Raw genomic sequence first — 16,530 nt, 5'->3', positions numbered from 1 at the left:
TATAGTGTTTGCGTTTACTATTTGTGGGGGCATGAGTTGAACAACTCATGAATGATTCAATGATTGTTGAGTAGCATCTAGAATGATGCTAGTGGTGTCGAGTGGTGTTTGTATGTTCATGTGGTGATTATTATTTATTTATTTATCCATGTATTTTATTGTATGTTTAAGTGATTTATGAACTATGCTATTATGCATGAATCACATATCTTTCTTCTGTGCTTTATTTTTTACAATACGTGAATTCCTGAATTATGCTTTCCTGCAAGACTTATTAATTATTTTCTTGTTTAGCGATGTGAGTAGGACCTTGAGTTGAGGTGGAGAGAATGTTGTATGTTTGGTGGGCGTAGTGTTATTGTTGTTGATTTTTACTGTGGAGTATTTGATTTTAGTTTATTCATACCAGATGTGAAGTTGATCGGGTTGTGTTTATAATTTCGGTGTATCAACCAATGGTGCAAGGGTAGTGTTGCAGGTACTACGTAATTGCAGTTGGAGAGTCGAGCAGCTGTCTGCAATTTGCTATTGTGATTTTAGTTTTTTTAGTTTTAGTGAGGTTCGAGTAGAATCCTACAACAGTAGTTACTAAGTGTAAAGAGTGAATTTGGATTCAAGTTGTAACTGAGTTATTTGTTTGAACTCAGAATCGTTATTCAACAGTTGTATTATAATTCTAATTACATTGAGATTAATATAGAGTGTCAGCGTCCTTAAATTTAAAATCTTACTGTTCAGAAATTAGGGACGTTATACTTTCCAAATCAACATGATTCACTTTGTTAGCAAGGGGAGGAGTCATGACCTCAGTAGCTTCAAAACCAATTTCATCAGCACCCTCTCCAGACTCCAGTAGCTCTATATTTGCCACACAGATCAACAATATCCCAATGTAATACAGGGCAGCCTAGATTGGCATATGTAACATGGTAGTTGAACTGTTAATTACACTATTGCATCATAGGTTTAGTGGGATTTGAGCTTCAAGTTCAATTAATTTGATCAAAGATGCCATTTTGAAGTGTGCCAAGAAATGACTGTTACATTATTGAGCCCCTTTCTGTTTTAACCCAGCAAATATGTCTGTCATTTCAATACACAGGGTAGTGCAATGTGCATTGATATGAAGCAAAAACAATGATCGAAAAGTAACCGATCGAGAATCCTGCTGGTTTTTGTGCGGTTGCCTCCTCTGTGTCAATGAAGTTGGGTGCAGTTTTCAGCCAATTGAGCCAAGGGAAGTAAGAAGGGTGGACTGAGGCATGTACAAGGGGTTGAGAACTTGATCCATGGAGTAAAACTGATAATGTTTGTATGATTCACTGTTTGAGGCTAGCATGGGAATACAGGACAGCAAGTACTTGAGCCTAAATCCTAACTTAGAATGGATGAGGGAAATTGCGTGCTCCTGCCTCAGTAGAGACATCAAGGACAAGAAGTATTAAAGGTCTATAAAGATGTGGAACATGACATTCGATCATGTCTTGAGTCACAAAATTATCTGTTCAAAAGAATACGCTAATTTGTTTCTCTGCTGTACTAATACTTGTAACTTGCAAGGAATATCAAGTTACTGAACTCTCTCTCTGAGACGATGATATGAAGCCATGATGGGTCATTAAGCTAAAAGAGGAAAAAAATAGAATCTTAAATGGTATTCAAAAGTAGGCTCTATTATAATGACCCCCAAATAATTTGAAAAATGCTCTCGTGCTCTCTCTCTCTCTCTCTCAGAAACCCTACGAACACAACCTCTCGGCGGTAGCTCGGCAAATCGATTGCTTCTGGGCAATAAAATTTGAATTGGTGAGGGTATCCATTGGCGGGTTCATTGGCGGGGTGTATCCTTGCTGGGGTGTTGTGCCTGCGGATGGTGGTGGAGATTTGGTGATGGCATCGCCGATTCCTTATCAGATTAACATGGATGAGTGGAGTCTTTGGGGAAGAGGACCATTGCTGGTTCTGAGTTTTCATTTTGACGGCAGTAGTAGTAGCGTTAGCGGCGGGTCCAAAGCTTGGCATCTTGTTGGGGTGAGGTGCGACGGTGATGTCGGATCTGGTATTGGTTTGAAGGGTTTAACTCTGTGGAGGCCTGGCTTGAAGGAGGATAGCACCACAACAACTACGATGCCGGGACCCGGTGTTGGGTTCACTAATCTGGTAGTTGGTAGCCAATTCAAAGTGGAGGCTGTTACGACGGCGACGGGATTGTATCTTCCCGCATTAATGGAGCTGATCTAGCGAAGTTGGGATTGGTGGACTCATCAAGTCTCTTTTGGGCTTTTGGGTTCTGATTTGGGTTGCTACTGTGACGAGCCTTCTCTTTGGGCTCGTGAGATTTTGGTTTTGGGCCCGTTGGGTTTGGGCTTGTGGGTCTACTATGAATGGCGTTGTTCTAGTGTGGGCTTGGTTATATTAGGTTTTTATGGTCCATTCTCTAGTTTAACTTGAGTCGCATCGCAGTTATACAATGGTGTGGTTGTTAAAATTTATTCAGATTTTCTATATCATATGTATTCTATTAGTTTTATGTTTCATGGCCATGAAAAAGTAGGTAAATCTTGGCTTGGTTGGCTAGTTTTACCTATGTATAGCTAGTTGTAGCTAGTTTTGTTTAGGAATAGCTAGTTATTTGAGTTAGAAGAGATAACTCTTTTTGTCGGTCTTCAAATGTGTTATTTTGGTTTTACTTGCTGAAATACAAAAGAGTTGACGTTTGATTCAACCCCAAAATATTATACAAAAATTGTATACCAAATGATGAGTCATGTGTTCACATCTTTGTAGAAATCCTAATAATTTCCAACATGTCTTTCATATAAATTCTTTTTGAAAACTAAAATAAATAATATGTAATTAAAAAGGAAAAATGTTTTTTTTATCGTAAAAAAAGAAAAATGTTTTGATATTTTGTGGATTTCTGAGTATGAATAGCGTTGAATTTCTAAGAAAACTTAATCAAAACTCTTCAAAAGATGGTGCTTTCAACCAATTGAGAGATAACTGCAAGAAATGTTTTTGAAGACTTGTTTCCATCATCCAACTTTGAGGCTTAATAACTGAAACTTATGATTTTCGGTTTGTCATTATTTCTTCAAGAAAGTTGTTCAAAATCATCTATTTTTTGATGTACTCGCAAAATTTGATAATCCAATGCTTAATCGTTTCCAATCAATGTGATATTACTAACTGTTCAATGAAATCATGTTTTGACAAACCATTAATATATTATTCTAGTTCGAGTTCTATGCCATATTTTCTTTCAATCACGTCTAGATTATGAAATATTTCTCCTTTTCCTTCCCCGTTATCCCTCTTTTTGCTTGTCGTAAAGTCTCTTAATTAGATAGAAAATATACTTTACTATTTACTGTTATTTTTAGGGTAATTTGAAAATAAAATTCATATATAGAATCATTAAATTGAAGGTGATGCATGATTGTTCCACGTAAGATGCCACATCAATTGGTGTAATAACTCGATTTTTCGGAGTCAATTTGTAAGGATTCGGTGATATTTTTAAAACTTGTTAAGTCATTAAATCGTGTATTTTTCGCTTCATGACTATGTCAAATCGAAACGGAACCGCCTTCGGAAATTTAAATCGGAAAAACGTCACATTTCCGTGATGCGAGAATCGACTTTTAATCTGTCCTTTGTTTCCGAAAACTCCCTTCACGAATGTTGTAGAGCTCGTCGATACGATTTCGTGGACATATCACACGTTCTAATCGGACGTCGTACGTGAGAGTTATTAACGACGGAAGTTAGTTTCCGATTTTGGAAGAGGGTATAAAAAGGGAATTTTAGGGATTAGGGTTTTCATTTTCTGAAACCCCTCACCCGCCTCCTTTCTCTCTTTTTTTTCTCTCTCTCTCTCTCTCTCTCTCTCTCTCCCTCAGAAAACATCGCCGGCGATCTCACCAGACGGACCACCGTGACTCTCACCGCCGGCCTCAAGAGCTTCGCACGGCTCTCCGCATCAGACCCTGAGCTCGACACGTCTCCCATCGCCGCCGTGAGCTCTCGCGTAACAACCGGAAGCTCTGTGACTTCCTCCGCCGTTCAAGCACGTCGCCGGAAACCAGGGCATGGAGACCACACCACCCTTGCCGATCCTCACCGCCGAAGCCATCTGCAAGCAAGATTGGAGCGGAATCATGCCGCCGGTCTCATCCCTCGCGAAATCGACCCCGCCGGCATCTCAAGCTCCTCCGGTGTTTCCCGGCTGTCCTACGGCTTCAAATAGGTATTTTAATGCATTTGGATGATTGATAAGAGTGATTGTGTGTTGTTTGGGAGGATTTTGTGGAGGAATTGTGATGAATCAGAGGAGGAGGGGGAATATGTTACATACGGTGAATGTAAAATTATTTTACGTATAGTAATTATAAAAATAATTTCTGAAAGGTAAATCAGTGATTTGTATTTACTGATAGTATTTACTATGAATAGTACATTAGTGTACATGAATACGTAAACAGTACGTATATGAAAAGTAATATGTAAACAGTACATATATGAAAAGCAATACATGGATAGTACGTATTTGAATAGTAATATGTGAATAGTAATTACGTTAACAGTAATTTCGTAAAAATCGGAAATTGCAAAACATTATTACTGTTTCGGTATTTGAGGTTTTACGTAACGCTTCTAAATTCACTTCTTATCTATTCTAGGTGATCGACACAGCAAGTAAAGGAGTCGCTTGCGGAATTTTGGAAATTTCACTCAGGAATATAAGGTGAGTAAAATCCCAGTGGCGAATCTACCATTAGCGGAGATTCATAGTTACACTTAATTAAAAAGAATGAACTATGATATGTATATGATATAGTGGGTTGTGTATGTGTATAATTAGTAAAATAAGTACATATATATGGTTTGCTATATTATATACTGTCATAATTTCCGTTTGCAAATAAGTTCATTTATAGCGTTGATATTTATTTGTTTGAGCATGTTACTTTGATTTGTACAATAACATGTAATGATTGTTTTGTACGTGGTTTTAACTTGAGTTATGTTAAAACGTTTTTGTTGTCTTCGGACGTGTTGGCTTGTCGGAACCTAACCTTGGCCGGACGACAGTTACAATACAGTTAGAGCTCTAGTCTGTCTGCCGGTGTACTAGCATGACATGTAACAAATGGGTTACCGGCTTATGAGTACCCATATTTTTTTGATATTGGGTAGCAAGTGGTTGCCCAATATCTAGCGGCGTACTACATGAGGGGTAACAGATGAGTACCCGTATTATGAATGTGCTTGGGTAAATAGATGGGTTGCCCGATTTCTCATGAGCACTTATATTTTCAGATATTCTTGGACAACCAGATGGGCCGTCCAATGACTCATGAGTACATTTATAATTAAATGATTTCGTGATCTTCTCTTTTGTGTTTATATACGGGCTATAATGTTGTTTTACTCATACGAGCTGCAAAGTTTACCGGGTTTGTGTTTACAATCCCGGTGCACCTATTCGATGGTGTAGGGGATAGTTCTGCAGGTGTGGATTAGCAGAATCGACAGACAACTCTAAAGACTTCGAAGTTGTTTTATTTTATCTTGTGGTGAGGATTGTGAGGATTATACATTTCCATTTGAAATAATGCTTGAATTTTAAATTGGTTTTGTAATAATCCATTTGACTGAGTTGTATTATGAACTCAGTAATGATACGCTGTGACGATAAGTGTTGTAAAAATCAATGATATATTGCATATATAATTTAATAAGCTGAATTATAAATAAATATAAATCAGAAATGAAGAACACGAAAATAAATTCAACAAAAATACCGAACGATTTGTGATGGAAGAACAAGTCGAAACGTGTGTGATACCACACTGTCCTTAAGACGTTTACGCCTCCTCTACCGGTGCAAGGATGCTTGGCGCTTGTCTCCCAGGATATAACGACTAAACAATTCTAGAAAGTTGCACTACTAACTAGAACCCTCAACGAACTCGAAAGGTACCTCTATCTATTACCAGAGAAGAACTAAGAACTTTGAGAGTGGGAGAGAAATGTGTTTTCGAATGGGATGATTTTACAATGAAAGGATGGTGGCTATTTATAGTGTGAGGATTTGCAATCAGCAATAAATAAGATGGCGGTTATAGAAATCAAAAGATCATAACATATATGAGTTACATATAATGCAAAAAGAATCTGCGTTCCGACCCTCAATTCGGTGTTGCATTCGTGTCCGCAGGTCGCACGGGTTTCCCTTGCGACCTAGGATTTGCACCCCCCCTGCGTGTGCGCGAGAGGGTATAAAGGGGCTTACACACTTTACAATCCATACACAATGGATTCTATATAAAGTCTTTTCAACACTTCTCTTTTCCAATGTGGGACAAATACATTTCGCTCATTCTAAGTAGCCATCTTTGAGTGACAATTTCTTATTCACCCACAAACCAAATTACACAAACAAACATATGATCTTGTAGCCCTCATTATGGAGAACTCAAATCTATGTTCATCTTTGATTAATTATAAGTTTAACTTAATTTAATTAATCAATTAAAATTTGGTTTTAAATGGTTTTTCCAACCATTTTTTCCAACAATAAGATGATTTCGAATTATTGAGATTGTTTTTGAATTTTCATGGCTTCGATTTTTGAGTTTCATACTTAAAATTTCGGGATCGTGACAATTGGTGTATGTAGCTATACTCTTAATTTCTCAATTTATTCTTACAAGCAAAAAGAACTTGCTTTGCTCTTCTACACTTCTATACAGATACAGAAAATGCTTGCGCATATCTTAGGAATACATACTTTGCATGTAGACCTAGTATACAATACCTATGTATATAAGCAAACATTTTCACTATTTACAATTGGCTATGGTTGTAAAGGCCTATATATGTATTGAAGCCGTAATTAATATGAGACTTCATTATTGTTGCAATCTTCAAGGATCTCCTACAGAAACTTCACAAACTCAACTTCTTGCTACCAAAGCAATCTTCGACGGATCACCACCCCATTCTTCAAACACAACCAATAAATTCCCACTTGGCTTCAACCATGAGCGGGGAACATGGTACCTGAAAAGAATAGTTCTATCATCATCAAACAAAGGTATAGAAACAAAGAAGATGAACTTTACTTATACCATCTCTGAGAGGGCTGGCCACAATTTGTTCGGCATTTGTTTTCAGTATAAGTTCCAGCATAATAACAAGCACCACAACTCCCGTGTGATATATATGCCGGCCAATGGCGTCCGACGCTCAGACCATTAATCCACATTTGACCCTTTCCCATGCTACTCATATCTAAAGCTAATGGTGCATCTCCTGGTGGTGCATTTAAAATAGCCTTGTACCATGTAAGGGGTCGATTTTGAGCCGATAGTGATCCTTGTCCCCATTCAACAGAAGAACTTCCTCTAATAGAATGGAGGCTCATATCTTCACCTCTCATACCAATCTGCTCAACAAAAGTTAAGAAGTCTCAGCGTCTATTTTCGCTAACGGGGTTTTAAAAAGGAAGTATTCCCGGTGAAGAAAGTGAAACAGATAAAAAGAAGAAAGCACAACTTACCTTGTAGGTCCATCGCCACCGTGACATATCCCATGTTCCTGAATTCATTCCTGACAATGTGACTGGCCCGAGAACTCCAGCATTCCATTTCTCGAAGTGCAGACCAGCACTCTGTTTTACACACACATATATATATATATATATATATATATATATATATTTATCAGCTTCTTGATAAGAACACTTTGTGTGACGTTCTTAACATGTTTTTATCTCCAGATGTACTTTGCTTAGCTCTTATTGTTGTAGTATTGAGTCATTTAGTCGAGTTAGGAATCTATGGTGGCGTTGGTTACATTTTGGTGTTAAAACAGGTTGAAAACACAGAAATTGACGACAGTCTTATTTAAAGTAAGATTCCTTGTGTAACTAGGAAACCTAGTTAAGTTAGGAGCCGTCATTAATCGGCATTTCTATAACATTTGTGATATATTGAGAATCCTTCTTGCATTAAGAATTATTTTTAGACTAGGATACATACCATTTGGGAAAATTTTACTTGAACTTAAACTTTTATTCCGTAACTTTCCTAATCTTACTCTCATATTTTAGTAACTTACTTGATCTTTTTATATGAATTATCTTGTCTTTTATTATTTTCAAATTGTTCAATGAATGAAAAAAATAGAGGAAAAGTCAAGCAAAGATGGAAAATAAAAAAAGAATGAGACACCTAAAAAGGAGAAAAAGAATGAATTTATCAAAGGGGATTGCACCCACCAATGACAAAAATAAGTGAAAGAAAAAGGAATAGAATAAAAAGAGATAATGTAAAAGAGAAAGAATGAGACATCTAAATAGGAGAAAAAGAAAGAATTTATCAAATGAGATTGCACCCACCAATGACAAAATTAAGTGAAAGAAATTGAGAAGAAAAAGTCAAAACTATAATATTCAAGGAGTCAAAACTCTTCTATAAATAACACATTATTCACAAAGAAAAATCATCACTTCTCCTTAGCATTCAAGAGTTGAAACTCTACCAAAACACCACCATAAACTTTCCTCACAAATCAGCCAAGCCGTCCATCCCAAAACCATTATCATCTCCACCGAGTTTTACATATTGCAGCTGTACCTCTAAGGTTCCTACAACGTATGATTCTCGCAACTTTGTTTATTTGTGTCAATCTACAATTCTTTGTCTATGAAGATTGTAGTTTGTTATTTATGTGAAAGTATTGGTTTTGTATTTGTTTCAAAATTTTCAAATTGTATTTGATATGTTTTTGAGACTATGCCGAATCTATGTTCTTATAATTATTGAAGTTTGTATTTCTATTGTTGTGTTCTACTCTTCTTTTACTTGCTCTTAGATAATTTTCAGATATGTGCATACAAATTTAGTGCTTAAATGCAATCCCTAAGATTGTATTTCAGTACTATCTTCATCATCCATATTGACACAAATCGAATCATGCCCTAAGTAGGTTTGGTTTGTGTTAATTAAAGTGAGAAATTCTGGAAATTTACATGTACCCCATGGTGAGTGACATCACTGTGAAACATGTCTCCAACAAAGTTTTGATGCTTAAATATAATCTTGTTTGATTTCTACCCTAAGTGTTGTTAAACTTGATTGCATGCAATTTAGGTGAGGCCCTAAGTTAACCTAAACGTCAATAGAAATCTTGCATGATTAGATGTTCCCTTAAAGTTTTAAATGTATTGGTGTCTAAAAGTATGTAATCAGATGAATTAGAATGCATGATATAACCAAACTTGTAATTATGTGGTGCATTTGTGAATTTGGTTTAGTTTGGTAAAGAGAAGTCGATTATGTAAATAGTAATTTAGGTTTTATTTTAGTAGTTAATAATCAATCTCAAACCCCCTATTATTTGTTAATACTAAAAGTTTAGAGTTTCTTTTAATTCTCTGGACTGAACGATCCATGCTTATTATATAGTAACGATGACATTTTACAGGATTTATTATAGACATCTTAGAACGCTCTATCACTTCTATATGTAGAGTTAATAAAAACCACACTCACGATAGAGGATTGAGGGAACTAACCGGCAGACCAACAGAAGAGCTAAGTAATGCAAGCTTGTTAATGCCAGCTCTCAGCGTCACACCCTTATTAAATTCTAACTTGGGGGAGGCCAATGATCCATAAGCAGATCCTGCAGAAAAGTAAAGGTACATGAATTATTATTCTTAAGCTAATTCGTAGAAGTGCTCCAGTGTTCCATTATCAGAACCTCTTTTCAAACTTCACTAACCTGATAGTTGACCATTGATGAAAACATGCAAGGCGTGCCCGGCCGAATCGACTTTGAGAGTGGGGTACGTTCCAGTTCTTAAAAATTGTTCATTTGGACCTATTGTGATACTGAGGAACAGAAATTTTAATAAGTAACTAGGAAAAAGCAAATAACATGAAGAAAGACTAGAAATCATTGTAAAGTACTTACTCTGTCATGTACCACAAGTAGTCTGTGGAGTCCCAGGTGACACTTATTTGCTCACGAAGTCCAACAGATGTAAATGCACTGTCATCAGTAGAAGTGGCAACATCTTCAATGTAGGCTTGCCAAGATAGGTGAGCTACTTGTGTCATCTTTGTTGGCGGGCTCTGGCCAACCTGTAGATAAAATATCTCTGTCAATGATAATAGGAATGTCCAACAAAATATACCATGTAAGGACTAGAAACTTTCAAGGTAAGATCAAAATTATGGATTTAATAGACTGTGAAAAGGAGTAGTTCTACATATCTCCTCACCCTTGCAGTGTTGAATACTTCAGTTTTGCAATCGGGAAGAATGCTTATGGACCAAGGTGGCAGGTTATATTGCTTATTCCAGAATGTCACTTTCACAGAGTACTTTGTGTCATAATTTGCAAGGAATGCGGCACAACCTGATCTCGACTGGTATACATGGGCCTACAGGTATTTAGCCACCACTATGAGACTCACAGTAATCAATTCACAGAAGCGTAGTTTAATAGGGCCTATGGCAAAGTGATTCTATTATGGTTTTGTGCATATTTTCTTATAGAACCTACCTCTTGATTATTTCCAAGTTTTGACACTGCAGCATCAGTAGCAACTAAAGCTGGCTCAGCTAACTTGATGGCTTTGTGCATATATTTCAAATGGCTATATTTTGGTTCCCTTGGTAGTCCTGGAATAAATAGGCAAAAGAATATGTTAAGTAACAGACTTCCTGCGCTAGGAGACGTAATAGTGCAAGTAAAAAATTATGAACCAAACATAACAAGAACCTAGGCGAGATACTAATCCATTTGCATACCATATTCGTCTAGAGGTGCATCATAATCATAGCTAGTAGCAATGAAGGGACCGCCAGCAGTTCGGCCAAAATTCGTTCCTCCATGGTACTGTATCAAAATTAGGGTAGAATACCGTTAAAATTCAGATACATTTACCGACATCAGCCTGCAAAGATTGAAGGAGAATTAAGTACCATGTAGTAGTTGGAAAAAGAACCGCCATTTTGTATAAAACTTGCAACTGAAAATGCCAAGTCCTGTGCAGGTCTAGTAGGGACTGCCCCACCAAATTCTGTATACCTGTAAAGTTCACACAAAGAGTCAGCACTAAAGAGATTTGAAGAACAATACAAGAAATACCACCCAGACCACATATATCAATTCTAGATTTCTGTCAAGAAGAAGCAACATCTGAAACTTACCAGCCAGTCCAGATTTCTGTCCACATTTTGGGCTTATAGTTCTTGTTTGGAGTGAAGTTTTCACAGTAGAAGCCATTGCAAGTATCGATCTGCCACATAATAGATGGCAAGTTGTCAGAGATAAGGATAGGGATACCTTGAGTCTTCCTTTCTGTAGGGGTACAATCTTCAAGCTTTTGTTTATTGTTTATATATAATGCAATAAATAATTGGGAAAACAAATTTTCCCACAACCTCTTATATGTCCATTCACTTAGATAAAAGTCACGTATTTTTTTTACTTATTATAATTATACCACAGTTAATTCTTAAATTTCTTAAATTAATTAATCATTTATTTTTATCATGTGTTATTAATTTATATAGATAACTATGATTATACCATAGTTAATCTAGAATACATGAATTTCATCTAAGTGGGTAGGTATGAGGGTGGTAAAAAAAAGCGGTCGGCAAATTTGTTTTCATCTACCATAGTCAATTGGACAGTACAGATTCAGTTGTTGACTATGACAAACCAAATAAATGGAGATTCAAAGTGTCCAGCTTTAAAAACAATAGGAAATGACACATAAGTCCTATATTACGATACTAATTACAAATAGATTATCTTAAGTTGTCCTTATACTAACAAGGACATATGTAGAAAATAAGGACAATTTATCCTTTTGCTGCCATGTGTCTTAAGTTTAATTATCAAATTAACCTTTCTTAATAAACAAAAGTATCAAAAACACAAATAAAGACATGGCTTATAAGGACAAATTGTTCTTTTGCAGCCATGTATCAATAAGACCATTAATAATTTGAACCTTTACAAATGACTAATATTTATTATCATTTTTTAATCAAATTATTTCTCAACGCTTCTACTACACTAGATGAAATTTAGCTACTACTACTTTATTGGAATTTAGATGCTACTGCATATCTGGAATTTAGATGCTACTTTACTACATTGTTGGAATTTAGCTGCTAGTGCATATCTTGAATTTAGATGCTACTTTATTATATTGTTGGAATTTAGCTGTTACTGTACTCGCTGGAATTTAGCTGCTACTACATTATAGGAATTTAGCTATTATTGCATAGTTGGAATTTAGCTGCTACTATACTAACTGTAATTTAGATGCTACTGTACTACGTTGTTGGAATTTAGCTACCACTGTACTCATTGGAATTTGGTTGCTAGTTGCTACTATATTGCTGGAATTAACTGCTACTATACTCGCTGAATATTTAGTTGCTACTACAATTGTACTTTTCCAATCATGTTATTGTGCTATATTGAATTTAAGCATTGCTACTACTGCTAACCTTAAACATGCTACTACTAACTGCAACCTACTACTACTCAATTACGAAGTTGCTACTACGGATATTTAGGTATTGCTACTATTGTTTGTAGTGGTCAAAATTTAAAATTTTCAAAGTCCCTCAAAATATATGCTTCACTATACTCAAATGAAAGCCCATGAGGTACTGAACAACTTTGTAATATGAAACTTCTTTAAATGGTCGACGGTTTGACCGAAAAATTTGAATTTGCCATAAATTAATTAGAAATGAGGAGAGTGAAATTTGTTCATCGTTTGTGTGATAGCATGATAATTATATGAAATTAGTGGTATTTTAGATATTTTTTACGTTATTTATTTAATCAGTTTTAGGACCATTCAATTTTGGGATTGGGTTGATGTCTTTATTTGTTAAAAAAATATATATATGGTAGGTTTTTTGTTCTTTTATCTTGTCTTATACTTGGATGTAATTTTCTAAAAAAAATGATGAGCCTCTCTAAACATAAAATATGTCCAATGAAATATCTCGATAAAGCCTTCAAATTAAGTGGGGAGTTCGATATTTAAACCAATTCATTACAAATAAACTTTCTAAAGTCTCTAAAGATAATCTGAAAAAATATGTTCGATGAAATGTTTTGAGGATACTAAAGCAATAGCAAACCAAACTAGTGAGGGGAGTTCGACATCTAAACCAAGCTGTTGACAAGCACCGTCAAGTTCATTATATGCTTTTTAAGACACTCCAACAAGAAAATAGGGCCACAATAAAGGAAAGACAGATATACAGGTCTTGTGAGAAAATGACTTGCAAACTTCAAAAAGAACGTGCAGAAATAGCTTACGATTGGATCAGGGGCATCTTCTTGCTTACACATAACCCATGGAACCCCAGTGTTGAGACCCACAGCCATTTTAGCTGCCCACTGAATATAAGATTTACCAGGTGCACCAATTTCCCACTCTACCGGTCCAAATTCATTTTCCATCTGTCAAAACCAAGTTGAAGAAAGCAAATACAATTTTAGTAACTTTCTCTATTGACTGGTAATGCCAATATTTCCTCAGCAGAAAAAAAACAAAAGGGAAATGAAACACTTCAAAATTAGAGAAATTGACCCAATTTTAGAAACTTATTGATGAAATTGAAACAAAACTTGGGTTACTTATTTATTTTTATTTATAATAATAATGTTCCGTGTCGGAATTGTGGCGTAGCGTGTTGGTTAAATTGTCGGAAAAATCAATATTATTAACACGCCACGTGATGTATTAGACACCGTGTCGGGCGGTGTAGGAGTGTCGGTGCTACATAGGTATAAACATGGCAAAGACCAAACTAAGCAAGATTTCTCACCTGTGACAGTATTATAGGACCTCCCTGTGATTGGAACAACCTTTCTGCTTTCATCATATAAACAATTTTCTGCGTAAACTTTTCCATTGCTGCCTGGAAAATAGTTATCAAAACTAAAAGTTAGCTAATTCTTCTTTTCAATACAGTAAAATCTGATGAAAGATTCTCAGTGTCAAACCATGAAAGGACGATTGTCTGTTCTGAAAGCAATTCCGGGAACATATTTCAGCCAAACAGGGAATCCTCTGTTTCAGAAACAGAGCAAAAAACAGGATCATGAATATGGCCATATTTACAAAACAAAGACATGATTTTTGAGAAGTATCTTAATATTTTTACCCAAAATTCCATTCAGCACAGATATAAGGACCAATCCGGAGATGAACATATAGGCCATGCTGCTGTGCCAGCTTGATGAACTTGACCAGATCATATCTATCCTCAAAATAATACTGATAATGTTGAAAGCAAATAAAGCTAGCAGTGAGTATAAAAGCATAGATATTTTGCTGGAGAAGGTAGAAAAATTAAAATGCTTTTGAATATTACTTTTCCTGGGCTTGGTTCATGCCCGTTCCAGAACACATAGGTCTGTATTACATCCAAGCCTCCATCTTTGGCCTTCTGCATCAAATCCGGCCACATCTGCACAACCCCAGGACATCAAAAATTTAAGCTTTATACAAAGAAACTGAGAGGAATTTGAAATGCTTTGAAAACCCAATTTATATATGAACTGCATTGGCAGTATGGTACCTCAGGTGTGCTTCTGGGGTAGTGAATAGACCCAGACATAAGAATCCTTCTTTTTCCATTGATTACAACAGCTCTGTGATCATAACCAACAGTGGCTAAAGCAGAAGACAGGCATGAAAACAGAAACAGTAAGAAGAACATGTTGGTCTTGACCCTCAACATGTTAGAGTTCCACATTGGTTGAGAAAAATCTAATGGGGAGATTCAGGAAAGCCTGTCCCAAAGCAATGAACTTTGAATTTGTATTTTCTCAGTTGTTTGGGACTTGAATATTGTATATACGGGGATTTGGGTTCGGAATTCGAACACACGCTTTTCCTATTGATGCTTTTGAAGTTTTGATATAAAAAAAAAGAGAGAGGAGTGGCAGAGTTGAACTGGTGTGGAATTGATGGGGTGGAGAAATTTGAGAGAGTTTGGTTTGGTTGAGTTTAGTTGCTGAGATGAGAGTAGGGGTCGCCCTCGCAACTGCTTTATAGAGAGTCTAGGAATGTCACTATTTAAGTAGCACGGACACGGATACGAGTGTCCGTATTAAACACGATTCGATACGTAGACACGGCATATAGAAATTTTTTTGGACACGGACACGTGGTGGACACGTTAATTAAATATTATTTTTAATATATATATATATATTTATTTATTTAAAAAATTATTTTATAAATTTGAAAGTATTTAGAATTTTAGATATATATATATATGTCAAAGTGTACATTAAAATGATGAAAACATAACTTGTTAGAATAGCTAAGGACTTGATAACTACCTTGGATAACTAAGGTTCGAATCCCACCACAAGCATTCTTATTTTTATCATGAGTTTCTCTCCTTATATATATTAAAGTGTGCATAAATATAACAAAAACTAAATCTGTTTGAATGGTTGAGGAGTTGTTGAGTGCTTTGGATGACCAAGGTTCGATTCTCACCATAAGCACTTTCACTTTTATTATGAGTTGGTGCGTGTCCGCGTGTCCGATTCGGATACTCACGTGTCCGGGCTGTGTCCAAAGTCAGTTCGCGTGTCCGGCACGTATTGGGGCGTGTCCGTGTGCGTGTGCGTGTCGGACACGCGATACGCCACTGCAATGGCGTGTCCGTGCAACCTATGTCACTATGCAACGGAAAGGACCCACGTCTCGTTTTGGGGTGGCAAATTGGCAATCTTCATAGACTAAAAAAACGAAATATGCTAATGCAGATCACAGTTACTAATTATAAATATTGGTACATGAACTTGTTAATCCGATCAACTATCTGTACACGCTGTTAATAACCATGTTAGTCTGTATGTCATTCCCTATTAAGAACATCGTCAAAGTTCGTCCTTCTTCGGATCATTCGTTAGAAATTACAGTCGGTGAGTTCGTCTTCTGTTTCGAATCATTCGTCGCAAACTGACACTTCTAATCTCCCGAGCTTTTCTTCTCGATCGAATTCTAGGTTAGATTTAAGCTTCTATTTCATTTTCATTGTGGTGTGAAATTTATGGATCTTATGCGGTTTCATGTTTTCTATTTCTATTTAGTAACACAATAGCATGTTTATTGTTGTTTTGTATTGTTGAATGAGTGCAGTAGCAGTATTAGTTTGTTTTGGGATGATGTCCAGTTTTCTATTGTTGTTCTAATTTTCATAGTAGCAGAAAATTGTTGGTTTGTATTGTTGAATAAGCACAATAACAATATTAATTAGTTTTGATATATGTAACTGTTTGTGTTGACACAGTAGCAATTTCTATATTCTAATCATTTTGTGAAATAGATGTTTGTGAAATTGATTGGGTTTTTAGATCTATCAACTCAGTAGCAGATTACTGATAGTAGCCCTATTAGTTAGTTTTGAAATATGTAGCTGTTTGTGTTTGCACAATAACAGTATA

At 36.0% G+C, this 16,530-nt stretch overlaps 1 protein-coding gene across 1 annotated transcript; it reads right to left on the bottom strand.

The window, feature by feature from the left end:
* Window positions 1–1,002: 1,002 nt before the first annotated feature.
* LOC126782904 (beta-galactosidase-like) lies at window positions 1,003–14,895 on the bottom strand. The gene is made up of 18 exons (XM_050508258.1): window positions 14,646–14,895; window positions 14,439–14,534; window positions 14,229–14,341; window positions 14,068–14,134; window positions 13,890–13,982; window positions 13,378–13,521; window positions 11,232–11,320; window positions 11,004–11,109; window positions 10,830–10,917; window positions 10,582–10,700; window positions 10,298–10,459; window positions 9,988–10,157; window positions 9,796–9,905; window positions 9,587–9,696; window positions 7,568–7,678; window positions 7,137–7,453; window positions 6,936–7,068; window positions 1,003–1,012 (listed from the first exon to the last, which is right to left on the bottom strand). The coding sequence occupies exons 1-17, from the start codon at window positions 14,820–14,822 to the stop codon at window positions 6,963–6,965; spliced, it is 2,178 nt and encodes a 725-aa protein (XP_050364215.1). The 5' UTR covers window positions 14,823–14,895; the 3' UTR covers window positions 1,003–1,012; window positions 6,936–6,962.
* Window positions 14,896–16,530: the final 1,635 nt, after the last annotated feature.

The sequence above is a fragment of the Argentina anserina genome, chromosome 2 (assembly GCF_933775445.1).
Source record: "Argentina anserina chromosome 2, drPotAnse1.1, whole genome shotgun sequence".
In the NCBI taxonomy this organism is placed as follows: domain Eukaryota; kingdom Viridiplantae; phylum Streptophyta; class Magnoliopsida; order Rosales; family Rosaceae; genus Argentina; species Argentina anserina.
This window is presented reverse-complemented; position numbering and strand designations above follow the sequence as displayed.

Excerpts from the sequence above, each read along its gene's own strand:
- LOC126782904 (XM_050508258.1), bottom strand. The coding sequence starts at position 14,822 with ATGTGGAACTCTAACATGTTGAGGGTCAAGACCAACATGTTCTTCTTA. Across the intron at positions 10,460-10,581 it reads AACTTGGAAATAATCAAGAG|GCCCATGTATACCAGTCGAG; the intron begins GTAGGTTCTATA and ends AAATACCTGTAG. Across the intron at positions 10,158-10,297 it reads AAGTATTCAACACTGCAAGG|GTTGGCCAGAGCCCGCCAAC; the intron begins GTGAGGAGATAT and ends TTTTATCTACAG.